Genomic DNA, 27,504 nt, shown 5'->3' on the forward strand with positions numbered 1-27,504 from the left:
ATATCCTTACCTGTTGGCAAAGGGGATGAAATACTTACCGATCGTAAAACCGTGCCGATCGCTCGCTGCTGGAGAACAATTTCTATGCGATGAACGAAATCAAACGCCTTATCCTGAAACTACTTGCATAGAACAACTGCTTAAATTTGAAGGAAACCCAATGCACTGCGAACAACAGCTAATCAATATAGAGAATGTGAGAATTCAAAGAATCACATCTATAAGTTGGATACTTTTCTCAAAATACAGAAATACCCTGACTCAAATTTGCAATGGTGATGTCAGCAAATATCCTGTCGTGGGCACATACATAATGACCATCGACGAACCATGTAGCATCGAGATCCAGAATATAACGATTCGCCCTCACCAAGTAATCACTGAGAATGATCCTGTAGAACCAACAAAAATTATAGTTTTGCCGCAATTACCTGCGAATAGAACTCCAATATTATCCAGTACACGTGTACTCAATATGCGAGGAATCAACTTGGACGAAGTTAAATATATGTCAACGATATTAAAGCAATCAGTGTTCAGTGATAGTGAAATGGTTAACAGTGAAAGAAACTTTAGATTCAGTGCTACTTTAGGCTATACGTCTCTATTTTTAATCTTTGTACTTGTAATTCTATTTTTACTTTACTTACTTCGTTATAAGGTATTAAATGTAATGTGTCTGCGAAATCATCGGATAGTTATTAAAAATGAACAAACCGATAATTTCGCACTTAAGGAGGGAGGAGTTACGCATCCACCCCAACCCTCTGTATTAGGTTGAGCAATAGCCTTCCGCTGGCCTCAGCAAGACCACCGGAAAGTTCTTGCAATTTAACATAAGCATTCCACATAATGGAAAACATTTGTTTCGCAATAAGGTATCGCTTGTATCATTGCATGTAATTCTGGCATTAACATTTGTGACTCCAAATCGTCCACTTGTTATAGTTAAGTAATTAAATAAGTTTAAGTTTAATTTTATTTTATTTCTTTTTTAAAAAAGTCAAATCGCTCCCGCAAAGTTTAACTAGGTACACGTTTCAGCTTTCATCAACATCATTTACATTTTCATTATATCAACAATCTTTTTAGTACAACTCTAGCCAATTTAAATTTAACACCAGTCCTGGCGATCATTGCCTTATCTTCAATCTCAATCCTTCTTTTTTGAGCTCGTTTCTCTTTTCTCTTGATTGAAATCTTTTCCGTGAGATTTAGAGCACCAGAAATGGGATCTGGTACACTTTCTTGGGAAGCGAATTCGGTTAATAGTAGATCGACTATGTTATCCTCGGTAGTGTGGAAGAAGTTGGACATCAATATTTTTAACTGGTCTTTTTCTATTTTCTGACGTGTTGTTAGACTGAAAAGAGTTTTACATATTGTGAAAAAGTTATTAAGATGAAAGCATTCCTTATTAGATGAATTTGATGAAAAAACGTGAATTAAAACTTTTAATAATTAATAAGACAAAAAAAATGTATTGTTAGATTCAAAACAAAGAAAACAATATTAAAGTATATTAACTACAATTTCACGCTATACATTTTTATGATAATAATATATTCACTTACTTGGATTGTGAATTTTGTTGGATAATTTTATTGGAATGAAGTAACTGCATGAGATTAGCAGCGTTGGACTCAGATATAACGAATTTGTCCATCAAGTCCCGGGCTCCAATGGTTTGGACTTCCCAACACAGCTCCAATGTTCGACGTAAAATGCATAGACTCTGTCAAATAAATAAATACGAAATTTAAAGTTGGATAGAAGATAGTAGATGTAACCAAGTTCCTATCAAAATCGGTTCAACCGTTCCAGACAAAAAGGCAAAATTTGAAAAAAGAGCACACGTGTCAGAAGTTAAACTTATTTGGCAAGATGCAAAGATACCAAATCGTCGCCATGTCGTGACGGTATTGCCATGACGCGATCTTGAAATTTTACTCTCAACGTCAACGCGCCTAAAGAAGTTTCGTTTCAAAAAGCAATTTTGGTATATTTACTATGTCCATGTATTGGTTATTTAAATACTCCAAAATATTACCAATTAGTGGGACGATTTAAACAACCAGTGCGTACTTAGCTACAATATGTTACAAATTATAATTAATGAAAAAAGTTGAAGTCTTTTAATTTCAGAAGTAACCTATGACAAATTGAATAAAAAGGCCTATAATATATTAATATTAACCAAATTATTTCACTTCGACCTTCGACGAAGCCTTTTTCTATTATAGGCACTGAATTTAATTAATACTAAACTTATAAAAATATAATATAAATAAACATGTAAATATGTAAAATTATATATTATTTCTTTTTAACTGTAGGGGCAATATTTTTATTAAAATTTTATTTTACTTTACGTTTAATAACAATTTTGAATAAATAAATCATACAATCAAAGCAATCTGCCTTAGCGCTACTATAAAGACTGTGTGTGATGACGTCACAGGCGCATCGAATCCACAGACGTTCCGTGCAAAAATATGTAAACTTCAATAATCAATATCTCAGTCATTTATTGATGATTTTCAAAAAAATTTCGATTATTGATTAGTTTTGATCTATATTTTAACACTATAATTATGGTGAATATAATATTTTCAACATGAATAAACATCTCCATTATAAAACAAACGCTAACTACAAGAAAATAATTCATATGAGTATTACCAAAAAAATATATATATCTAAAAAACCATATAGATCAAGAGCCCACGCCGGCCAGACTTTCCTTTCTTTAGGAAAGTTGAAAGTTTCTCTGTATATGTCTCCGATACAGATAAGAACGACTAGCGATTATCAAGTCTGGGTTGTGGTTACTTTGGCAGGAAACAGGTAGTAAAGGTGTATACAATTGTACCTAACCTTCATAATAGTTTAAAAGCTAAATTTTATATATGTTACTTGGAGACGTATAAAAAGATGTTCAAGAGCCGGACAGTTTTCATGGTTCTTACATCTTGCCAGACACATTTAAAAAATAACTAACGTATCATCAAATTAACGTACCTACTACCTAAAAGTGTATCAAATATGAAATAACCCACTAAAAACATTAGTTTACTATCATTAATGACTAAAAAATAATAGTTTAATATAAGTAATAAAGTTATTACTTATCTTTTACGGGGACTTATGTTGATGGACTTTCACGTATCTCGATGACACAATAACAAAATCATCAATGGATATAATACTATGTTGTCGCGGAAGGTTTTAGTATATTATTTGTTAAGTTGAAAACTAGTATAACAATCTACCATTTATTTTGTACATTAAAAAATAAAGTAAGTACCTACTCAAATTTTGATTTTACTATGTGTGCGAATAAATGTAATATTTGTTTATATACCTGATAGTTCCATATCATTAGTAAGCACTTGCTCTGGTGGATTCTCTGTTGGCTAAAATTGAATAAGTAATTATTATAGTTTCAAAAATAAAAAAAACAAACCATAAACTTAAACTCATGCAATTATAATATCTATTGTCACCAATCCTTTATTAATTAAATTGATTCAAAATTTACAAAATTTGAATCAAAACTGACCATTTAAAGTAGGTCAAAATGGATTCTATAAGAGTTGTGTACTAAATACAATCATGACGGTTACATAGAATCATACAGGTGAAGCTTATTAGCTTGCTAAAGCGTGTTAAAAATAGCTTTATAACTGCCTTACAAATTATCAATAAAAAAATCTTACATTTGCCTCATAGCCCTACTAGGTTGCTTATAGAAGGAGTAAGTCACAATTTTATGGTATGGCGTTTCCACCCAACCAAGTCTTAGATTGTCTTGAATTGTTGGCTTCAGGTGGTCTTCTTCTCTCATTCTCACGAAACCTGGTGCTTGGTAGTCCGCTGGTGCACCTTTGTTTACAATTATGTGAAATATTATTTTCTTAAGAACATAAAATATTCGCATAATCACATTTATATCAGCTTGATTATAGAATATCTTTATACTTTATACAAATAAAATGTTAAGCATAAAATGAACTTAATAGAAGTTATAAATACTTACTATCATTGTAATAAAGGCGGAAGCTAACATCATTAATGTTAGAAAACTGTGTTGTGTATGCCTGCGTGATGACCACACAAGCTCTAAGTAACTGGATAGTTCTGTCCCTAACATTTTCCAAAGAAAACCGCATTGTGTTTTTGATACTGTTCCGGTTCTTGGAGTGAATGTTCATGGAGTTCACTCCGTCAGAGTTATAGGTATACTCAAAAACATGATACTCCACCAAATTCTCCAATTTATACTTGTCTTCGTAAAAACATAAAGCTAATCGGTGAAGCTGGAATGAATATGAGCTGTTTACACTTTAAACAAAAACATCACACAGCATGACATGAAATGATGAAACAGTAAGGCATAGTAAGGCAATTAATAGTCAGTTCTAGAAACGAAATACGAATCTTCAATGGCGGCGCTTATCAATTATCATTCCCTCTCGCTCACACACGGCCGTGCGGTATGCAAAAAAAAGGGAAAAATAAAATCACTAAAATGTATTTGATTTTCCCTTTAATAGTTTTTATCATAAATTTACAATGATAATTATGCATTTGCGAAAGTAAATAATGTTTTATTGGAATTTGACAAAATATGTTCTTTGGGAAAAGTTGTTCAGTTTTATGGGCTTATTACAAGTATCATGGGGATTTTATTACATTCTGTATACGTAAATATGATAATTCATATAAATACACAAATACAATAACAAAAAAATTTGTCAACAAACAAATTAATAAAATAATTATCAATTTACGTTATTTTTATTTTCTTTTTTGCTGATCCTATCATCTGTCAAAGTCAGCTTTGGCCGCCATTGAAGATTCGTTTAGAGTAGAAAATATTTATTAACTTTTGAACTACCGCACGAGCCAAGCGAGCGAAGCGAGCGAGTCACGGCAGCGGCCAGCGTAAATATTCAAATAAGTAGCGAGGAGCGAAGCGACGAGCGTGTAAGGTTAACTTTTGAACTACCACACGAGCCAAGCGAGCGAAGCGAGCGAGTCACGTCAGCGGCCGGCGTAAATATTCAAATAGGTAGCGAGGAGCGAAGCGACGAGCGTGTTAGGTTAACTTTTGAACTACTTACCGTACGAGCCAAGCGAGCGAAGCGAGCGAGTCGCGTCAGCGGCCGGCCTAATATTCAAATAGGTAGCGAGGAGCGAAGCGACGAGCGTGTTAGGTTAACTTTTGAACTACCTACCGCACGAGCCAAGCGAGCGAAGCGAGCGAGTTGCGGCAGCGGGCGGCCTAAATATTCAAATAGGTAGCGAGGAGCGAAGCGACGAGCGTGTTAGGTTAACTCTTGAACAGTTTATTATGAAAAGTCACTGCTCGCTTTGCTTCAACCTGTTTTTTGCTTCAAGAAACCAACCCTGGGGCAAAAGGAGCTCGCGGGCTGCTTGCAGCCCGCGCACAACGCACCAGCTAGTTATAGTATCTATAGCTCATCTGCCTACGATGCGCACTAGGCAATTTGTGCAATACACTCGCTCTATACTATTGTAATATAATATATACTCTAAGATTCACAGCCTTACTTATAAAAACTGACTGATCTGTTGACTGTTGCCTAAACACCTCTCAGTTAAATAACTCTCAACTTAACAGGATTGACCAAAATTGCAGTACGAATTTTAGGATCTACATACTTCTTAATCAGCTCTACAATGTTTTCTTGTAAGCTGTCTTCGTTAATTTGTACTGAGACACGTAGGAAAGTTTCAAATGGTTTCTTTAAGGAAGGTTTCGTCGAAGGTGAGTTATTCGTGATTTTTATAAATATCTGTTTACGAAATGTGTTAAGTGGGCCATCACTTATAGGAATGTCAAGAATAGGATTTTCACGGCTAGTATGTTTTGTGCCTTCTGGATTAATGTTGAGTTTCGTCTGTACCGTGAGCTCTTAAGGAGGGGGCAGTATCTGTCGATGATTGGCTAATTAAAGGTCTGTCGTCAGGTGCAGAAACAGTCGATGATCAACTATCTAATGGTCTGTCATCAGGTGCAGTTACAGTCGATTCAGAGTCAGAAATATTCACTATCATAGATTCTACGTTTTCATTATGCAATTCTATGCGCGACAATGCGTCCGCGTTCGTGTTACATTTACCTTTCTTATAAACTATCGTATAATCATATTCAGAAAGCTTAAGGCGCCAACGTGTCAGCCGTAAATTCGGTTCCTTAAAATTCATTATCCATTGTAAGGGCTTATGGTCTGTTATAATTTTGAACTTTCTGCCAAATAAGTACGGTCGGAAGTATTTTGTTGCCCATACAATAGGCATGACGAAAGATTTTGAAATCCTCTTCCATTATGTGTGTATACGTTTACTATACAAGAAACACCCTATATTTCGGTAATATACTTAAATTTAACGAAGATAAAAGCCATTTTTCAAAAAATATTTATTAACTGTGCCAAAACAGCTCGCAGTTGTCATGGCGTAGGCGTGACGTCACTCTTTAGTAAATACGTAATTATTTGTACGCATTGCGAAGAAAATTAAAGAAATATTTATTTAATATGTGTTATAGAAACGAATTTCAAAGTTTATAAGTAGTGTGCAGTATTGCAGTGTGAATCCACATAAAAACCCCGAAACCACGTATTCGTGAATTCGCAATTATATTTCTGTTCTGAGTCGATAAAGCATACGTGAAACAATAGAAAATAAATAAAAATGCGTATTCTCAACATATTCATAACAACAAAATACAACTGACGTGAGTTGTTTACTTAATCGTGACGTCACGCGTGTTTTAGTCAAAATGGCGAACTGCAGAATTTCAATGTTTTATTTTATTGATAATCTCCACAGACATATTATATTAAGACAGACATATTATCTTAATGTATGTCTGTGATAATCTCATTAATCTTAATGTTTTTAAGATTTTTAAGTCACTATATTTAATTTATTTATTATACATTTTCCCTTAAAAACACTAATACGATCATTTATGGATACTGTCGTCATGCCTATTGCCAATAACTCTTTTTCAATGGTACTGTAATTCATTTCACTATCATTTAAAGTACGTGAAGCATAGGAAATAGGTTTGTCAGAACCGATTGGGCCTTGGGATAATATGGCACCAATAGCTACGTTGGATGCATCAGTCGTAAGTATAAACTCTTTCGTAAAATCTGGGTATTGTAATATGGGGTCATTCAAGGGGTCATTCAATAGAAGTGTTTTACATTTTTCGAAACAATTGACGTATTCTGAATCTAGAATAATTGTACTACCTTTTTTCAAACATCTAGTTAACGGTTTTGTAACACGGGCAAAGTCAGGGATAAATTTTCTGTTATAACCTAGAAGACCTAAAAATTGCTTTATTTCTTTAGAAGTTTTTGAAATAGGGTATTTAGTTACAGCTCTAATTTTATCTGGGTTTGGTTTAATTCCGTCTCTACTGAAAAATAAAGTGTCCCAAATATGCAGTTTCTAACCTAAGAAATTCGGATTTGTCCATTTGAATTTTAAAATTTGACTCACGATACCTAGTTCAGAAGGCAGAGCAATATTGTAATGTTATATTTGAAGTTGCTAATAAATTTTTTTTTAATATTTCAGAAAGATTGTATTAATTAATATCTGTTGAATTAAAATCAAAGCTATTTATATGTTGTCCTCATTATTTTCTAATCAGATTGTACTTACATCCCAATGCGAATGCATTACTTAGTTAAATGTTATAATATACAATTATTCCGATAGCTATTTAGGAAATGTATAGATTTCCTAGGCAATGTGTATAAAATAATTTATTTCACACATTTCCGTGCGATTTTAGGAATTACATACATTTCCTAGGATTTGTATACAATTCCTTGATTTCATACATTTCCGGTAACATATGCAAAACTACAAGTTCCTTCGCGCTTAGTATACCAACACCACCCCTGTATAGTAGGATTTGCAGACTAGCTTTCCGCCAGCGGCTTCGCCCGCGTATTCATAATCGCCGTAATGGCGGCAAACATCGACGATCATTAATTGTTAGGCCAACGCTCCCGATTGTGAAGAGGGTCCATTACATTAAAAGTACAGATTATAGCCATGTACTTAGATTTGTTAATTTATTGACTGATTTTTAAGATCAAATTACTTTATTTCAAAGAATATTGATTATAAAAGAAATAGATAGGGAGGCGAGGTAGCTAAATGGCGTAATTAAACGGCGCCGTCGAAACTTATCAAAATCGATAGATAAAATAATTTCGAAAAGAAAAGCTTCTATGGTAAAAACCATATTAGCGGTGGGTTTGGCATGTACGGATTTTCAAAAATGTAAAAACACACACAACGGTATACTAATCTGCCGGTTTGCGTGGTGGGGCTAGGCATATTAATTCGTCAAAAAAGCACAAAAAAAAATTTACTCGAGCGCGTCAGATTTTCGGAAGGGGTTCGGAAGTAGGCCCCAAGGAAGCTCCCCTTAAAAAAACTGACGATTTCGGCGTGACGATAAGTTACGATGAATTTTTGAAAATGCAGAAAAAAAAAGTCCTTTTGAAATACTCGAGCGCGTCAGATTTTCATAGGGGAGGTTTATCTCGGTCTCCTGAAAGCATATTTTCTTAATCTGACAAAAATGTTGGTGGGTTCTCTTAATCTGACCGAAAAAGGTTTCTTTTTTTTAATCATCGTTATTTCATATCAATTTTTCTTAACACCCTCAGTTTTCGAGATATACTCAAAAAACCGGGAGTTTGAGTTTTTATGATGCTTCAAGTCAAAAAGTTTTAACTTTGGACAAAAATGTAAAGAGACCTTTTTTGTGTAAAATAAAATTAGTTACCTTTTTTATTTATTCAAACTTTTTTTTTGTAAAATGTATCGTTCGCGACTTATATACTGCAACGCGTTTTTCGGAAGACGAAATGGCTCCTCCAGACTTCCGGTCACGCGGAAACCGGCAGATTTTGTATTTTTAGTAAGTTTTAGATTATATTCTTCAAAATAAAAATAAAAACAATCGCGCTCGAGAATGCCGAATTAACGTTTTTTTTTACAAGTTCGCGACCCTATAACTTGGCGGCGTCAAGGACTTATCGTCAGATTAGTTAAATTTAGTCTTAAAACACTAAAATCAACCCCCAATATCTTAATCTGACGCGCTCGAGTATTTCAGACTATCGATTTTTTTTTTTACTAATCTGATCGTCTATCCTGGGCGCGCGTCACTACTTAAAGAGCTAAATAGTTAACAAGGTTGTTCTATTAGGTCTAAGGTATCTCTCATATCTTAAACTGCCACGCTCGAGTATTGCAGAAAATTCCCCTCTTCGCCTCCCTATCTAAAACTATATCCCACCAAAAACATAAATGTAAAAATTGGAGCCGAGTTCAATCGTTGACTTAATTTGCCAAAAAAAGAAATGAGATCTAAATGTGTGCCAAGTTCTGCAGACAGTCCAGAAATTTATTTACAAAAATGTATTAAGTTCTTAGGTTGACTGAAAACTTAATTGTTTTATTTTCCCTTAGAGAACAATGTTTATTCCAAAATATAACTTTTTTAATTTGAATAATATAATTATTTTCACAAAGCAAACAACTAATGACCTATTGAACCCCATAATTTGATGAGGCTAGTTTTTAGAACCTCACAAAATATAAACAGTATGTAAAACTAGCCTCATCAAATTATGGGGTTCAATAGGTCATTAGTTGTTTGCTTTGTGAAAATAATTATATTATTCAAATTAAAAAAGTTATATTTTGGAATAAACATTGTTCTCTAAGGGAAAAGAAAACAATTAAGTTTTCAGTCAACCTAAGAACTTAATACATTTTTGTAAATAAATTTCTGGACTGTCTGCAGAACTTGGCACACATTTAGATCTCATTTCTTTTTTTGGCAAATTAAGTCAACGATTGAACTCGGCTCCAATTTTTACATTTATGTTTTTGGTGGGATATCATTACTTTTTGTACAGAAAATTACTCTGCAAATTTGATTTACTTTATAAATATAATACTTTTTATATACGATTTTTTTTTCTTGTGGTTTCTCTGTATGGTTTGTTTAGTATTATTTTCTATATTTTCTTGTATGTTATGAATGTCAGCGCACATTGCCCCGTCATTATCTGCAATTTTTTAAACTCGTTTTCTGTTTAAAAGATTACATGATTTTCTAAACATCCAGCGTGAATTTGTACGTACACACTATTACCAAGATGCAAAGATCGTTGTAGAAGAATCGTCGCCTTACTCCATGACGTTACGGTATTGCCATGACGCGATCTTGAAATTTTACTCTAAACGCGCCTAAAGATGTTTCACTCATATTAATATTACGCAAATTAAATCATTTCGACCTTCGACGAAGCCTTCTTCCATTACACCATTTATGGTAATTATTTTTGCATGCTTGTATTGGCTAAACATGTTTGTGCTTTATTAATATAATTGTATCACCATTGAATACCATGTTTAAAGCAAAATAAAGATTTTATTTATTTATTTACACTGAAATTAAAACTAAACTAAACACTCATAAATAAAGAATAAATAAATGTGAATATGTAAAATTATATATTATTTTTAACTGTATGAGCAATAAAGGCAATATTTTTATTACAATTTTCTTTTATTATACGTTTAATAACAGTTTTGAATAAAGAAATCATGCAATCGAAGTAATCCGCCCTAGCGATACTAGCGCGAGTGAGTGTGATGTCAGAGGCGCTTCGAATCTACAGATGTTTCGTCCTAAAATATGTTTTTTTTTTTTTTTTTTTTTTATTTTTTATTGGTAATAGGGAAGCGCTTGACCACAATCTCGCCTGATGTTAAGCTGAGATGTGGTCTAAGATGGAACGCGCTTCCCTAGAAGGTACCTGTTCACTCTACGCTTGAAGACCCCCATATTGTACTCGTCGGGGAACACAGAAAAAACATGTAAACTTCAATAATCTATATCTCAGTCATTTATTGATGGATTTCAAAATTTTTTTCGGCCACTGATTAGTTTTGATCTATTTTTTAAGACTAGTAAATAAATAAATAAATAAATAAATAAATAACTTTATTGTCATAAAAAAATAGGTACAGCTTATATATGAATCCATAGGCTCCTGAATTAGTTAAATACTGTGTCTCAGGAGCCAGTGGCTTCTCCCATTAATTTCGAAACAGTATAGATACCTACGTTATACAAAAGAAAATTTTAAAAATAACAAATAAAGGTAAGTGGAAAGCGCTTAAATGCTTGTGTGTGTATATGTGTGAGCGTGTGTGTGTGTGTGTGTGTGTGTGAGCGTGTGTGTGTGTGTGTGTTTTCATGTAAGTTTTGCTTTTATGTGTGGATATGTGAAAAAGAAAAAAAAATGTGTAGTATATCTATATATTTATAATTTTTTTTTTTATCCTTTCTTATAGCACGCTTTAAATTATAGATCCCTTAGCACGGTTTCAATTTCGTCGTAATCAAACTTCTCTAGCCACGTAAGTATACATCTTTTTATTTTATGATTATTCAATTGTTTAGCTTTAATTTCCTTATTAACTTTATTGTACAGTAGAGGTGCAACTACTTTGTAGTGTTTCTGTGCGAATTTTGATTTTGTTATAGGAAACGGACACCGATCGACACGTTTGTTACTTTTGGGTAAGTATGGAACATCATTTTTATGGTAGCGACGTAAGATTTCAAAAATGAACAGTTTTCTTATACTAAGAACATTGGCTTTTTTATATACATCGGTTGTTGGGTGACTACATGGAAGTTTTAGACAAACTTTAAGTAATGCTCTCTGTGCACGCTCTGCTGCTATTAGGAGGGATTTGGATGCATTACCCCAAGCACAAATGCAATATCTTATAATACATTCGCACAAAGATTTATACGTAGATATCACCAATTTTTGTTCTGCCACAGATTGTAAATTATTAAAAATATAAATTAGCTGACGTATTCTGGAAGTTAGTTTTGAAATATGCGAAGTCCAATTCAATTTATCATCTATCTCAACACCGAGGTATTTAATTGTATTAACCCGTGAGAGTGTAGAACAGTTGCAGGGGGCCACATAATTACTACGATTACATGGAAAGGTATGTATTTTAATAATCATGTCTTGACTTGGGGCACCTTTAGATGTCATACTGTAGCACATGTATTTAGTTTTACTAGTATTTATTGACAGTAGACTATTTTCGAGCCAACAGGTCACAACAGAAAGACACTTTTCAGCAAGCTCTGCCACAGTTCTCCAAGACTTTTCATGAACTAGTAAAACAGTATCATCGGCAAACATAAGAAGATCTAATCCAGGTAAGGTGATATCACATAGTTCGTTGATATAAACAAGAAAAAGGATAGGTCCCAAAGTACTACCTTGCGGGACGCCATATGAGCAATCTAGATAGTCACTTTTATGGCCCTCTACTTTTACTGACTGCCGTCTCCCCAATAAGTAGTCAGAAAACCAATCAAGCGTGATTCCCCTTATGCCTACATTCTCCAGCTTTTTCAGAAGGATGGGAATGGATACTGTGTCGAACGCCTTTTGCAGATCGAGAAATACACCCAAACACTTATACCCATTGTCTAGATATTGAACAATTTTTGAACTCAGCGACAAGACTGCATCTTCAGTTGAAGTTCTTTCTCTAAAGCCAAACTGGTTGACACTGAGAACATTGTTGCCCTCCAAAAACCTCATTAGTCTTTTTTTCACAAGTTTCTCTAGGATTTTAGATAGCGTTGAAATTAAAGAAATGGGTCTATAATTTGATGGATTGGTTTTATCTCCATTTTTAAAAATTGGGCTTACAATAGCTTTTTTAAAGGTAAGGTGAATATACTATTTTCTTTTTTTTTAAACTTTTCCATTTTTCCATACAAACAAAATTTATGTCATTGAAAAAAAAATTAAATACAAATAAATTCAGTATTTTCTGATTTTTTCCTTTGTACACTCACTATTACCTAGTTGATTACAAAATTTGAACTTTCTAGGTCATCTGGAAGTGGGTTAGGTTTTGTATATGTCTATAAGTCAGTCAGTCTTAAAAATTGCGATTTTTGGATATTAATATCTACGCAACTGTTTAATCTGTATTTATGAAATTTAAGGTTCTTGTTTATCTTGAGGTCCTCTTGATATGTACCAAATTTGGTTTATATAACTTAAATAGTTTTCGAGTTATAAGGGGGTGAAAAGTGGCTCGAAATGGTTCGTGTAAATATACACACGGCTGCTGCTCGCCAGTTCTCTTCGCTTGAACTCGGCTTGACACGCTGCCGCGTGTCTAGATATGTATTGAAGAAAGTAATCATTTGATAATTGTTAAAAAATAATGTTTTATTTATCAAAAAACTTAAATGAGTGCTTCTACACAAAACAAAATAATGTTTTATTTATCAAAAAACGTAAATGAGTACTTCTACACAAAACAAAGTAATGTTTTACTAAAGGTACAAGTCTGAGACGGGCCGCAGACCGCAAACTGCAAGCGACAGCACTTGTTTCTGAACATATTCTATTGCCTCCTCCACACTACTCGCGAAGTTCCTCGGCGAAGTACTCGGCCGAAGTTGACTGAAGTCCGCGGTGCTACACTACACACTCGTTCAACTTCGCGAGGAACGCATACGTTCATATTCAGAACGAACTTCAGGTAACTTCGTGCCCTTTGACTCGGGCGCAAAAACCGACAACAAACGGAAGTCGGCCGAGGCGAGGTAAAGTTGAACGAAGTAAGCCGAAGTGCCTCTCTACATTATTCTATTCGTCTAACCTCGTTCAACTTCGCGAGTAGTGTGGAGGAGGCATATGAATCGCTGCGCGTTGCGTCTGCAGGCAGCAGTGTTGCCTCGCTTAGAATCAATTTCATAGATGTTCATAGAAACAAGTGTTGTCGCTTGCAGTTTGCGGTCTGCGGCCCGTTTCGGACTTGTACCTTTATCTAAAAACTTAAATGAGTGCTTCTACACAAAACAAAATAATGTTTAATTTATCAAAAAACTTAAATGAGTGCTTCTACACAAAACAAAATAATGTTTAATTTATCAAAAAACTTAAATGAGTGCTTCTACACAAAACAAAATAATGTTTAATTTATCAAAAAACTTAAATAAGTGCTTCTACACAAAACAAAATAATGTTTAATTTATCAAAAAACTTAAATGAGTGCTTCTACACAAAACAAAATAATGTTTTATTTATCAAAAAACTTAAATGAGTGCTTCTACACAAAACAAAATATAAGTAGTAAAAAAATCAAAATAATCAGCGGGGCTCCTATTTCTGTGTAGTTTTTTACGGCTAACCTAACCTGAACCGAGTATTTATTTTAGGATAAACTAGTATGGCCTAGCCTGAACTGATTTATCCTATTGGTCTTAGGAAGAACTAGTTTGGCCTAGGCTATACCAGTCCATCCGATCGTGTATAGGATGAACTAGTTTAGCCTAGGCAAAACTAGTTTGTCCTGAAATCGGGTTTGGCCGGTAACATATATACACTATACAGCTTTCAGAACAATCTTTTTAGTACAATTTTAGCATTCTTGATTTTAACGCCAGTCCTGTCGATCTTTTCCTGTTCTCCAATCTTTCGTTTTTCAACCCTTTTTTCCGGTGACTCAACAGCATCAGCATCAGACGTAGTAAAAAAATTTTGCAAGGAAATTATTAGAAAATCAAAATATATGGGGCATTTCACGCGAAGCGGACACAGAAATCAGGGTCAGGTTTCAGATTTCGGTTATATTTTAGTATGTTACACTTGTATATATCCTCGGTATGTATACGAAAAATTTTTGCATTTAGAAGCTTAGTTTTCAAAATACAGGTCTTTGAAGATGTCAGTAAGCGCGAGCTATGGGGGACTTTGAATGTAATTATCAGTTAAAGAAAAGTAATTTTTAAACAAATTGATGATTGAATAATATACCCCATTAAATAAACTTTTTATCACCATATTTCTAATTTCGAATTTATATTTAAATTCCTTAAAAAAATAAAAAAAATATTCTTTGTCATTTTTTACAAACTTTGCGTATTTTTAAACTTTTTTAGATCATTAAATAAATGGCTTATATTATGTTTAAACTTCATGCACAGTTCTAGAGTGGTCATCGCAGTACTTTAGAATCTACATGTTATAATGGCGAAGCGCGGCAATATCCCCAATCCCCATACTAACGCCTAGCGCGACGCACTTCAATATTCATACAAACGGGGACAAAAAATAAATTCGAGAAATTTGAATTAAATTAGGTGTCAACAGATAGGTCTTTAAAAATTGATTGGAGGTTTATGAATAAGTTTTATGCTTAAATAAATAATTTACGAGATATACGTATTCTAAGTCGTAAAAATGTCATATTACTTTAATGAATAATTTTTTATAAGAAAACTAAAGTAATATTTTTTAACCTTATTAAAATCTGAAACGGTGTTATTAATTAACTATAATGAGATAAATACTGCAGTACGGTGCGTTAATCAACTAGGCGCTAATATGGGGATATTGCTGCGCTTCGCCATTATAATTGTACATGTAGCTTCTAAACTACTGCGATGACCACTCTAGAAGTTTGCATGAAGTTTTAAACATAATATAAGCCATTTATTTAATGATTTAAAATAATTTAAAAATACGCAAAGTTTGTAAAAAATGACAAAGATAAATATTTTTTTAACCGACTTCAAAAAAAAGGAGGAGGTTATCAATTCGGCCGGTATATATTTTTTTTTTTTTTATGTATGTACACCGATTACTCCGAGGTTTCTGAACCGATTTACGTGATTCTTTTTTTGTTCGATGCGGGATGGTGTCGAATTGGTCCCATAAAAATTTTATTCGGCTAGGCCCAGTAGTTTTTATTTTATGAGCATTTTTGTCTGTACTCGATGACTTAATTGGAATGTAGCAAGTAACTTTGATTCACTTCCCGGTAACCGATTGAGCTGAAATTTTGTATACGTATGTAAATTGGATAGCGATGAAATATTATCATGACATAGAGCTGATTTGATGATGGAATCGGAAGGTGGCCATAGGAACTCAGTAATATATTGACTCAACTTTATCGAGTTTGGGCTCGTTTGATTCGTGTTGAAAATTACACTAAAAAGTATTAAATAAAATTAACTGCGTTAAAAACAACCGACTTCAAAAACGGAAAAGTAAAAAATAAAAAAGATTTGATATTATTAATTACTACATAATATTATTTAGATGTGCTATTTATTAAATAGGTTTGAAGTCGGTGCCAAACACTAAGCACTTAGTATTAAGCCCGTGCACCGACATCAAACCTATTTAATAAATAGCACATCTAAATAATATGTAGTAATTTATAATATCAAATCTTTTTTATTTTTTACTTTTCCGTTTTTGAAGTCGGTTGTTTTTAACGCAGTTAATTTTATTATTTTCCTAAGGATTTTAAATATAAATTCGAAATATGATGATAAAAAGTTTATTTAATGGGTTTTATTATTCAATCATCAATTTGTTTAAAAATTACTTTTCTTTAACTGATAATTACATTCATAGTCCCCCATAGCTCGCGCTTACTGACATCTTCAAAGACCTGTATTTTGAAAACTAAGCTTCTAAATGCAAAAATTTTTCGTATACATACCGAGGATATATACAAGTGTAACATACTAAAATATAACGGAAATCCTGAAATCTGTGTCCGCTTCGCGTGAAATGCCCCTTATACAGCTTTCAGAAAAATCTTTTTCGCCTGTTTGATTTACTAGTCCTGTCGATCTTTTCCTGTTCTCCAATCTTTCGTTTACCAAACCATTTTTCGGGTGACTCCATACTATCATCAGACATTAAAAAGTCAAGAAATCTTCTGCCGATCTTTCTTTTTAAACTAATTCTTCTTTTCTCAAGTGTCTTTTCCGGAGACTCCATAGAATCTGACGTAACAACTTTACGAGATCTAGACTCCACATTTCCTTTATTTCTTTTTTCACGTCTTTTTTCCGGTGTCTGAATAGCATCAGACACATCAACATCTTCACTTCCCTCATCTTCATATTCATTTATATCATTATTCACATTATTTTCTACACGATTATCCACATATCGATCTTTATTCGAGGCATTTTGTAAGGAAATATTTTCCATGGGATTTAAAGCACCAGCAATGAGATCTGGTACACTTTCTTGAGAAGCGAAACATTCGGCTTATAGTAGATCGACTACGCAACTATCGCAACGCTACTATCGCAACGCGCAGCGATTCACAATTATAATATTGTACCTTTAAGGTACAAGTCCGAGACGGACCGCAGACCGCAAACTGCAAGCGACAACACTTGTTTCTATGAACATCTATGAATCGCTGCGCGTTGCGTCTGCAGGCAGCAGTGTTGCCGCACTTAGAATCAATTTCATAGATGTTCATAGAAACAAGTGTTGTCGCTTGCAGTTTGCTGTTGCAGTTTGCGGTCTGTGGCCCGTCTCGGACTTGTACCTTTATCAAAAAACTTTGAGCGCTTCTACACAAAACAAAATAATGTTTTAATTATCAAAAAACTTAAATGAGTTGTTCTACACAAAACAAAATAATGTTTTATTAAAGGTACAAGTCCGAGACGGGCCGCAGACCGCAAACTGCAACAGCAAACTGCAAGCGACAGCACTTGTTTATATGAACATCTATGAATCGCTGCGCGTTGCGTCTGCAGGCAGCAGTGTTGCCGCGCTTAGAATCAATTTCATAGATGTTCATAGAAACAAGTGTTGTCGCTTGCAGTTTGCTGTTGCAGTTTGCGGTCTGCGGCCCGTTGCGGACTTGTACCTTTATCTAAAAACTTAAATGAGTGCTTCTACACAAAACAAAATAATGTTTTATTTATCAAAAAACTTAAATGAGTGCTTCTAAACAAAACAAAATAATGTTTTATTTACCAAAAAACTTAAATTAGTGCTTCTACACAAAACAAAATAATGTTTTATTTATCAAAAAACTTAAATGAGTGCTTCTAAACAAAACAAAATAATGTTTTATTTACCAAAAAACTTAAATTAGTGCTTCTACACAAAACAAAATAATGTTTTATTTATCAAAAAACTTAAATGAGTGCTTCTACACAAAACAAAATTATGTAGTAAAAAAATTTTGCAAGAAAATTATTAGAAAATCAAAATATATATGTTACCGGCCAAACCCGATTTCAGGACAAACTAGTTTTGTCTAGGCTAAACTAGTTCATCCTATACACGATCGGATGAACTGGTATAGCCTAGGCCAAACTAGTTCATCCTAAAACCAATAGGATAAATCAGTTCAGGCTAGGTTGATTTTTTTTTGCGCGTCGACGGAGCCCCACTTTATCGATCTTTATTCGAGGCATTTTGTAAGGAAATCTATTCCGTGGGATTTAGAGCACCAGCACTGAGATCTGGTACTTACACTTTCTTGGGAAGCGAAAAACATTCGGCTAATAGTAGATCGACTATGTTATCCTCGGTAGTGTGGAAGAAGTTGGACATCAATATTTTTAACTGGTCCTCTATTTTCGTGACGTGGTGTGCTGGAAAGGGTTTTAAATATTGTGAAAAAGTTATTCAGATGAAAGTCTTCCTTATAAGATGAATTTGATGAAAAAAACGTGAATTAAAACTTTTGATTAGACAAAAAAAATGTATTGTTAGGTTCAAAACAAGTTTACATTAAACTAGCAAAAATACAAATTTTAATTTTACTTTACGTTTAATATCATTGAATAAATAAATCATACAATCAAAGCAATCTGCCTCAGCGCTACTATAAAGACTGTGTGTGATGACGTCACAGGCGCATCGAATCCACAATCGTTCCGTGCAAAAATATGTAAACTTCAATAATCAATATCTCAGTCATTAAAATAATAATAGTTTAAAAAAACTAAAAAACACGCTTTTTATAGAAAACCGAACTAAAAAATAGAAAATTTTATCAAATTAGTGTATTGTCATCGGTCCTCAATAAATCTACAAAGTTTGAACGAAATCTGGCCGTTTAAAGTGGGTCAAAATCGCGCCCAAAGAAGTCGGTTACAAACATACAAACATACAGGTGAAGCTAATATAAAGCGTGTAATTAAATTGCTCAAGTGACGTGAACACTAAATATTCTTAATGCTCAATTATTAAAGTCTAGAATCTGACCATTCGTGACAATAAGTTAGAGGATAAAATTCAATGCAGGTACAGTTTAGATTACATTTTAATGAATTTTTAAGTACTTGCTATTTTAAAGCACTTCGTTTCATCGGTTCATCACACAATCGTTTAATGTTCAAATCGTACTATTATAATATATAAAGCTTTTACTTATATTGCTGCTATTTGGAATAATTCAATGAATCTTGTACTTACTGACAAGTTAGCAATTCAGATTCGGTCAAGTTGTCACATGGATACTTGTTGCAAGGACAACATAAACGGACACCAGGGAGTTGCGACATTTCAACAGTACCTAGAGGAATTATTAATAATTAGTGTATTCTATATTTTTTGTAGATGTGAATTTATGTCTACATAATAAAAAACAAAGTTGCTGTCCTAGTCTGTTCTATGTATATGGATAAAATAGTTGTTGAGGATGGTTATAGTATATAGTTTCTTAAGTAGAAAACTAGTATAACACTCTGCCATTAGTTTTGTACATTAAAGAAAAAAATAAAGTACTCAAATTTTGATTTTACTAGGTATGTGTGTGAATAAATGTAATGTTTGTTTATATACCTGATAGTTCCATATCATTAGATAGTACTGGCACTGGTGGATTATCTGTTGGCTAAAAGTGAATAATTATTATAGTTTCAAAAATAAAAAACAAAAAAAAAACTTAAACAATAAACTTAAACTCATGCAATTATTATATCTATTGTCACCAATCCTTTATTAATAAAATTGATTCAAAATTTACACATTTACATTTATTGGATGTGTGTGTAAATTTTGAATAAATTTTATTAATAAAGGATTGGGTTCTTTATGAGTTGTGTACTAGATACAATCATGGCAGTTACATACAATCATAAAGGTGAATCTATACTGAAGAGTTTGGTTGTTTGTTTGAACGCGCTAATGTAGGGAACTACTGGTCCTATTTGAAAAATTCTTTTGGTGTTAGATAGCCCATTTATCAAGGAAGGCTATAGGTACTAAGACCAACAGGAGCAGAGAAATGCGAGTGAAACAGCGCGGAGCAGCTAGTAATATGAATAAAACCTTTTAAAAAATCTTACATTTGCCTTATGGCTAGCCCTCCTAGACCTCCTGAGTAAAAGTGGGCTTTATGACTTGAACAGAAGCAAAATGATTAAAGAAAGATTACACAGATTGCAAAGGAGTCAGGAATCTACGCATAAAATTATTAACATACTGTATTCTAGTTGGTTCGAAAAAAAGTTATCATTACGTAAATATTTTTCTTTAATTTCTTATTTTAGGTCAAGCAATCTAATCAGCATAATGTTTAACTAGGTATATTAAACTGATTCATCACGAAAGAATAAACAAAATTTATTATACCTCCATTTCAATACATGAACTTTAACGTTAGAAAATTTACATGTGAAATATCTAAGGTCACATGTAAGACAGATTCATAATTAATATTAATATAAGATCATGCATTAGACACAAAAATACTAACAATCGCCATGCATATCATTTAGGATCATAAATAACCAATAAATAACGAACTACGCGTTTGGCCTATGAGTTAACATATCGCCAAGAGCGGGAATTCATTGAATACTTACTTTAGGTGTATTACAGGATTCTCGTGGACGTTTTTCTCTGTTACTAGAATTCATAGTTGATAGCCTTTGTATTTAAATGAATATTTTACTTCAGCAGCACGCTATATTATTTTTCAGACAAATAAATTCACCAATGATAAAAACGTGACACAATATGGCGGTTCTGTGATATGGCGAGTGGCGACAGCCGACACATACATTAAACTCTTTGGCCGACACGTTCTCTTGCCATGTGCATAGCAGTTCAAATAGAGAGGGAGTTATATCTGTGTCCCTTTCCTCACCTGCTCACGTGTGCCTGAGCGTGAACGTCAGTGACGTGCCACTAGTGAATCGAAACCTCTCGATTTTTTATTCGATTGAAAAATTTAAATATAAATTTTATTACAAAGGATTGAAATTTCATTCAATAATCCTCTATTACATGAATTAGAATGATATTCATTATATTCCCGAGGAATTAAAACTAAAAATATGTGATTAAATTCTCATGATAAGATTATTAATTATAGCAAATTTTACGTTACCTACTGTGAAATATATAAGTATTTCACTTAGTAAAATATTATTAAGTGCATTAAAGCATGTCTTTTTCCCCAAAATGTCAATATTATGTTAAAAAAAGTAGAACTTATTCAACAAAATTGAAGTTTCGTACATCACTAGGTACCGATTATTCGAGTTGCCGTATCCGATTTATCAGAAGAGAAGTTACAACCGCCTAGCGAATCAAAACGTAGGTCGTAGACATTACCTTCAGAAAAGTTGCACGATTGTTCGTAACTTCAATTTCTGGATTTATTTGTTCAAATATGAAAAATATTCAAACTTTCATTGAGTTATTCATGTAAGAAAAGTTGATCTTAACTAATAAGCTACTTGAATAATTTATTTCCCATATGAGGTGTATGCAAATAAACGCAATTTTTTACTAGATTTGTTTGTAAAAGTTGTGCTTTTGAATTTGAAATACATTATAGATATATTCTCAAGTCAGTGAAGTGTTAAATTCTTTGAAAATAAAACTACTTACATTGAAATACCTAATTATAATTATAATACAATAACAATGTGTTTGAGTATAGTGATAATCATAAATATATTGTGCTTAGAGACATAATCAAATAGGTATATCAAAGTATTCAACAATATATAGGATGGCATTCAATATGAGTGAAGGTAATTATTTAGTTATAATAATAATCATAATTACATTTTGTTTATAAATTGCAGGTGCGCTTGCTTGGTTAATTTGGTGAAAATCTGGATCAATTTCCATGTGTATAGATCCAGCTTTTCACCAAACATAAATATATTATTTGTTTAATGAACAGTTAGAATGGTGTTGAATCCATATGTTAAGTTGCAATCCTCTGCAATCTATTTCAAATTGTGTGAACTGGAAGATATAAATTTATTTGTTTTGAATTAAGTTTTTCACAATATGCTCTAGCGAATTGATAATCACTTGTTGAAATAAGTGGGTCATTTGACAGAACAGACAACATTTGATAACAGAGTCGCACTTTTCAGGTTTAAATAAAAATAAAATGTTTTCTATCGAAACCATGAAAATAGAAAGTGTTGAATTATGTAAATATTGCATTGCTCACTTAATTGTTTGTTTGTATCAAATTGAGTCAATTAAGACTAAAAAGTATTAGTCTTGACAATTGGGGAGAGAAATAGAACATTAAAAAATATTAAAAACTATATTTTTAAAATATTTTCCTAATTGAAAGTTCTTTATACAAGTTCTATAAAAATTTTGATGAAATGACATCTTAGATAGTACATGACATTTCTTCAAGCCAATGTTGTCATCCTCATGGAAATTTCCACTAAGCAATAGAAAACTATTTATTTTTAATTATCAGTCTGGTTTGATGACAAATTAAAGTATTTCCAATAAATATCAAATGATTATTTGAAGCTACATGTTAAACATGTAATGCAGTTACTGATTCACATTCTTCACTATTAACTATATACCAGCTGTGCCCTGCGGTTTTACCCGCATTGCTCTGCTCCTGTTGGTCTAAGTGTGATTAAGCCTATAGCCCTCCTCAAGAAAAGGGCTATCTAACACCAAAATCAATTTAAGTTTTCAAATTGGACCAGTAGTCCCTGAGATTAGCGCCTTCAAACAAACTCTTCAGTACTATAGGCCGGTTGCAGAGCTTCACTGACCGTCAGTGCGTACCATCGGTCCTGACGATACGCATCAACAATGTGTATGACTAAACAATAATATGACACTAATATGTATGACAATACGCGTGCGTATGGTCGGTCTATTTCCATACATATGACAAGCGCGACTGACGTACGCACTGATGGTCGTTCAAGCTCTGCAACCAACCATAATATTATTATAGAGTTGACATGCAATGCGAAACATATTTACATGAAACGTTTGTATGCGAAAATATTGAGTATGCACTGTAATAAAACTGTTTCTTATTTATGTCATCATTGACATTATTGTTTTTGTACAAATAAACAGTTTGCAGTTTTATATGGGAACTGTGTGGTGAAAGTTTGAGTTACAGGTTTTTATATAGTTACTTAGATTATGCTATGGAATATTCACTAGTTCTTCAATTGTTATGAAAAATCTTCCTTATTATGTTAAGAAATATAATAATATGTTAAAATATACATGTTGAGCTTTAACTGTTACATTAGCAAACAAAAGATTGTAGCCATTTGTAAAAATAAAAAAGGGAATTTCCGATAAGGCAATGGTATTTATTGTATTAGTAAATAACAAAAAAATTGTTTACACAAAATTCTGTTACATAATTTTATCATTATTCAGTCTGTTAGTAATTAACAGTTACTGTTGCTGTCTGCGAATTACATAAATATTATGTTTACAATTTCACACATCAGTATTGCTAATAATAACCTTAGAATGGAACAGTTATTTTCAATTTATGACTGACTAGCTGTTCCCCGCGGTTTCACCCGCTCCGGTTGGTCTTAGCGTGATGATATAATATAGCCTTCCTCGATTAATGAGCTGTCTAACACTGAAATAATTTTTCAAATCAGACCAGTAGTTCCCGAGATTAGCGCGTTCAAACAAACAAACAAACTCTTCAGCTTTATAATATTTATGACTGATTTCAGGAGCAGCAAGTAATACCAACATAAATATGGATACAATGGACGACTCAGAGACAAATGCGAAAATTTCTGACTCAGCATATTCCAACAGCTGTAGCAACAGCCAAGCAAGAAGGTTACTTTAATTCTATTTCTCTTTGGTTATAGCAGCTCACCTTGTTCAAACTGGCTAATTTGAGCTATCTGCCTTGAACTTATTATTCTTAGAATAATTATAAAATATTAGACTCGGTGGTAAATGTTAAAAATAATTATGTAATGACGATTCGAAAGTGCTACTAAATAGTAGTCTAATTGAATAAATGAATGTTTGAGTTTGAGTTTGAGTTTGACTGATTAGTGATTAGGTAGGTAGCAGATTCTTATGGCAGCACTTCAAAATTGGAAACATAGGAGTCAAATCATCAACGGGATCGTCGCACACGCAGCATCCGCGAGGAGGCTGCGTGGGGAATGCTGGTCGGGGCGATTTGCCCCCTTCAGCAGGTAGCTTACACCGCCCTGTATAGTGTAGCAGGTGGGCGTGAAAGCCTTAGAGCCAGCGCGCACGAGCAACTTTGTCTCCGCAACTATTTTGTCTCCGCAACTATTTTGTCTCTCCAGCCATGGGCTAGTATGAAAGTGCGCGTACGTAGCGACGCAACTCCCGGGAGACTTTTTTGTCCGCGGGTTCGGAGACAAGCCCGCGACGCAACTGTCGCCCTATCTATTGGTTTCAATGCAAGTGCGCGCATGGCGACAAAAATGTTGCCTGTCGGCGGCCGCCGGCCAGTTGCCGCGTAACCGGCGTAGCGATAATACGTATTTATGTCAACGTATTTATTCTCGTACACAGTAGTTTTAACCGACTTCAAAAAAAAGGAGGAGGTTATCAATTCGGCCGGTATATTTTTTTATGTATGTACACCGATTACTCCGAGGTTTCTGAACCGATTTACGTGACTCTTTTTTTGTTTGATGCAGAATGGTATGGGATTGGTCCCATAAAATTTATTCGGATAAGCCCAGTAGTTTTTATTTTGTGAGCATTTTTGTCTGATCTCGATGACTTAATTGAAATGTAGCAAGTAACTTTGATTCATTTCCAGGTAACCGATTGAACTGAAATTTTGTATACGTATGTAAATTGGATAGCGATGAAACATTATCATGACATAGAGCTGATTTGATGATGGAATCGGAAGGTGGCCATAGGAAATTAGTAATATATTGACTCAACTTTATCGAGTTTGGGCTCGTTTGATTCGTGTTGAAAAATACACTAAAAAGTATTAAATAAAAATAACTTCGTTAAAACCGTCTTCGGTTTCTAAGGACAAGAGCACAGACCACAACCGTCTCTTCGAAATCCATGTTGATAAATGCAGAAAATTTTAAAGAAAAAGTTGCGTTGCTGTCGCTTTCGTGTGCGCATCGTTCAAAACTTTGCGAGGAGACAGCGACAGAGACAAAATAGTTGCCGGGCAACTAAGTTGCTCGTGCGCGCCCGCTCTTAATTTTGATATTTTTCGATGTCAAAAGACTCAGACTTAAACAACCTCTTTCTTTTGGCTATTTATTTTTAATGAGAAAAAAAGTGACAAGTTTTGTATGTAGCATAATATGCTTGTCATTGCATTCAGCATCAACAATAATAAAAAAGAAATCAATGAAAACAGGTGATATTTGTATACATACATATATTAAATTACACTGAGTCATCAGAGAAATGAGGTTGGCACTCAATATACAAATGCAGTATTTCTGAATAATTTGATGAGTTAGGATCCAATGCCTCTTACTTATTAATTATGAATATTTTCAACTTTACATCATCAGCGCATTGCTGTAAGTGCAAAGATTACATTGTGTAGTTCAATTATATTTTTACACTGCATTCCTATTAGTCTAAGAGAAAACCTTCCTCATTAAAACAAACAAATTTTTCAACTTTATAATATTAGTATAGTCCTTTATAATATGGACGAATTACTGCTACAAGGTAAGTAGAACATTGCATGTTCAAGTAAGAACAGTCATAACCGTCTTAACAGGAAAATTATACAGGGATGTTCTTTAATCTATTTAAAGACATTGGTAATTTGGGAAAGTTGTTTGGAATTATCGGTGGGAGGGTGACTTTGTAAGGGATTAAATAATGAAATGAATAAACGTTTACAGCCGTAGTTCACACTCTACGCATTCGGGGAGCCACTCCAGCGGCAGTAGTGGCTATGGCGGAAAGCCATCCACATCTGGATACAGGTATGTTATTGTTTTTGACGTGACAACGTCTTATAATTCGATAGAGCTGGCTGCACGCACGAAAAAACATGACTCATAAGGCGTTACCTCGCTCTGAGGCGTTCCATGTAAGGCTTGAAGTGCAAGCGTGAGCGCGGAACGAGGGACAAAGAAGCACAATGGGTCTTAAAACGTTGTCACGTTCAACTATCGTCAGTAAACCGACGTTACAGACAACCAATTTTTTTAAATCTAATTTTGATGATAACCACATCACTTCATTTTTGCCCAGCGTTTTTCGTGAGTTATATTTCATTTAGGTTGTTATCGCTCACATAACGTTCAGCATTCATGGCAGGATAAATTTGATTGCTTTCCAGGCTAAATTTTAAATATCTCCTATAAAAAAGCATTGAAGATTTCTTATTGGAATCTTTTGAGAACCGTTAATTGGAAGTTGTGTCTGTAACCTAACCAAAACAACCGTGTTTTGTTTTATTCTGCAGTTATGTTTTCCTTTATTGTGCAATAAATCATTCCAAAGTATCTAGTAATAATTCTGAATATATCACACAGACACACTTACGCTTAGTAAACATGAGATTTGTTTCGGATTCGCCACGGAAATACGTAAACTCTCAGTTCACGTTGTTGGGATAGGTATTTATTCCCAAACCGTATTATTATCTACATAAGATCTACATAATATTATGGCATATAGATGACTACATAGTTTGGTAAAACTGCACATAATAGGGCGTGGTCGTACATTTTTTTGTGGTTAGCAATTGTCCTTTTTGAGTTTAGCCTAAAATAATTCTAAAATGTATATTTTTAGATTCAATATCGACTGAAGATCGTGTCCAAGTATTCTTTAAAAAAATATGTTTGAGTCTCCTACGGTTTTATTATAATACTAGGTATCCGCCCGCGGATTCGCCCGCGCTGTCAAAGAAATACCCGCATAGTTCCCGTTCCCGTGGGATTTCCGGGATTGCATCACTTTCCCGGGATAAAAAGTAGCCTATGTAAGGGCATAGAAAAAGACAGACCGGACCGAGAAAGGCCTCGGGTATCAAAATACATCCATACCAAATTTCATGAAAATTGGTTCAGTAGTTTAGGCGTGATTGAGTAACAGACAGACAGACAGAGTTACTTTCGCATTTATAATATTAGTATGGATGTAGGTACATATACATAGATATAACACAAAGTTTAATATAAAATGACCGCTCGGAATACCAAAATGTCACCGCGCGCCGACCGTCGATTGTTCGAACAACGTGAATACTTTGTCACTTTATTCGACACGTGATAACAAAATTTGCGTCGGTCGTAGCGCTTCAAACACGTGA

The 27,504-nt window shown here is 33.7% G+C and overlaps 2 protein-coding genes across 6 annotated transcripts in view; one reads left to right on the forward strand and one right to left on the reverse strand.

The window, feature by feature from the left end:
* Positions 1–1,036: 1,036 nt before the first annotated feature.
* Positions 1,037–20,717, reverse strand: LOC123705369. 2 transcript variants are annotated; one of them, XM_045654115.1, is made up of 6 exons: positions 20,683–20,717; positions 4,040–4,151; positions 3,720–3,885; positions 3,365–3,416; positions 1,575–1,735; positions 1,037–1,363 (listed from the first exon to the last, which is right to left on the reverse strand). In XM_045654115.1, the coding sequence occupies exons 1-6, from the start codon at positions 20,698–20,700 to the stop codon at positions 1,072–1,074; spliced, it is 801 nt and encodes a 266-aa protein (XP_045510071.1). In that variant the 5' UTR covers positions 20,701–20,717; the 3' UTR covers positions 1,037–1,071. The 2 variants fall into 2 exon arrangements, with proteins under 2 accessions (XP_045510071.1, XP_045510070.1); XM_045654114.1 differs by lacking the exon at positions 20,683–20,717 and having other exon boundaries at positions 4,040–4,347.
* An 801-nt stretch (positions 20,718–21,518) lies between these two features.
* LOC123705108 (period circadian protein-like) overlaps positions 21,519–27,504 on the forward strand; it is a 36,814-nt gene continuing 30,828 nt past the window's right edge. For 2 of the 4 annotated variants that reach the window (XM_045653733.1, XM_045653735.1), the window contains exons 1-3: positions 21,522–21,970; positions 23,927–24,038; positions 26,084–26,167. In XM_045653733.1, coding sequence (XP_045509689.1) covers positions 21,949–21,970; positions 23,927–24,038; positions 26,084–26,167 — 218 coding nt within the window. In that variant the 5' untranslated portion in view covers positions 21,522–21,948. Of the gene's footprint in view, positions 21,971–23,926; positions 24,039–26,083; positions 26,168–27,504 lie in introns of all 4 variants that reach the window. The other 2 variants (XM_045653731.1, XM_045653732.1) reach the window with 2 other exon arrangements.

This window comes from Colias croceus, chromosome Z (genome assembly GCF_905220415.1).
Source record: "Colias croceus chromosome Z, ilColCroc2.1".
NCBI lineage: Eukaryota > Metazoa > Arthropoda > Insecta > Lepidoptera > Pieridae > Colias > Colias croceus.

Excerpts from the sequence above, each read along its gene's own strand:
- LOC123705369 (XM_045654114.1), bottom strand. The coding sequence starts at position 4,214 with ATGAACATTCACTCCAAGAACCGGAACAGTATCAAAAACACAATGCGG. Across the intron at positions 3,417-3,719 it reads AGTAGGGCTATGAGGCAAAT|CCAACAGAGAATCCACCAGA; the intron begins GTAAGATTTTTT and ends ATTCAATTTTAG. Across the intron at positions 1,364-1,574 it reads CAACAAAATTCACAATCCAA|TCTAACAACACGTCAGAAAA; the intron begins GTAAGTGAATAT and ends AACTCTTTTCAG.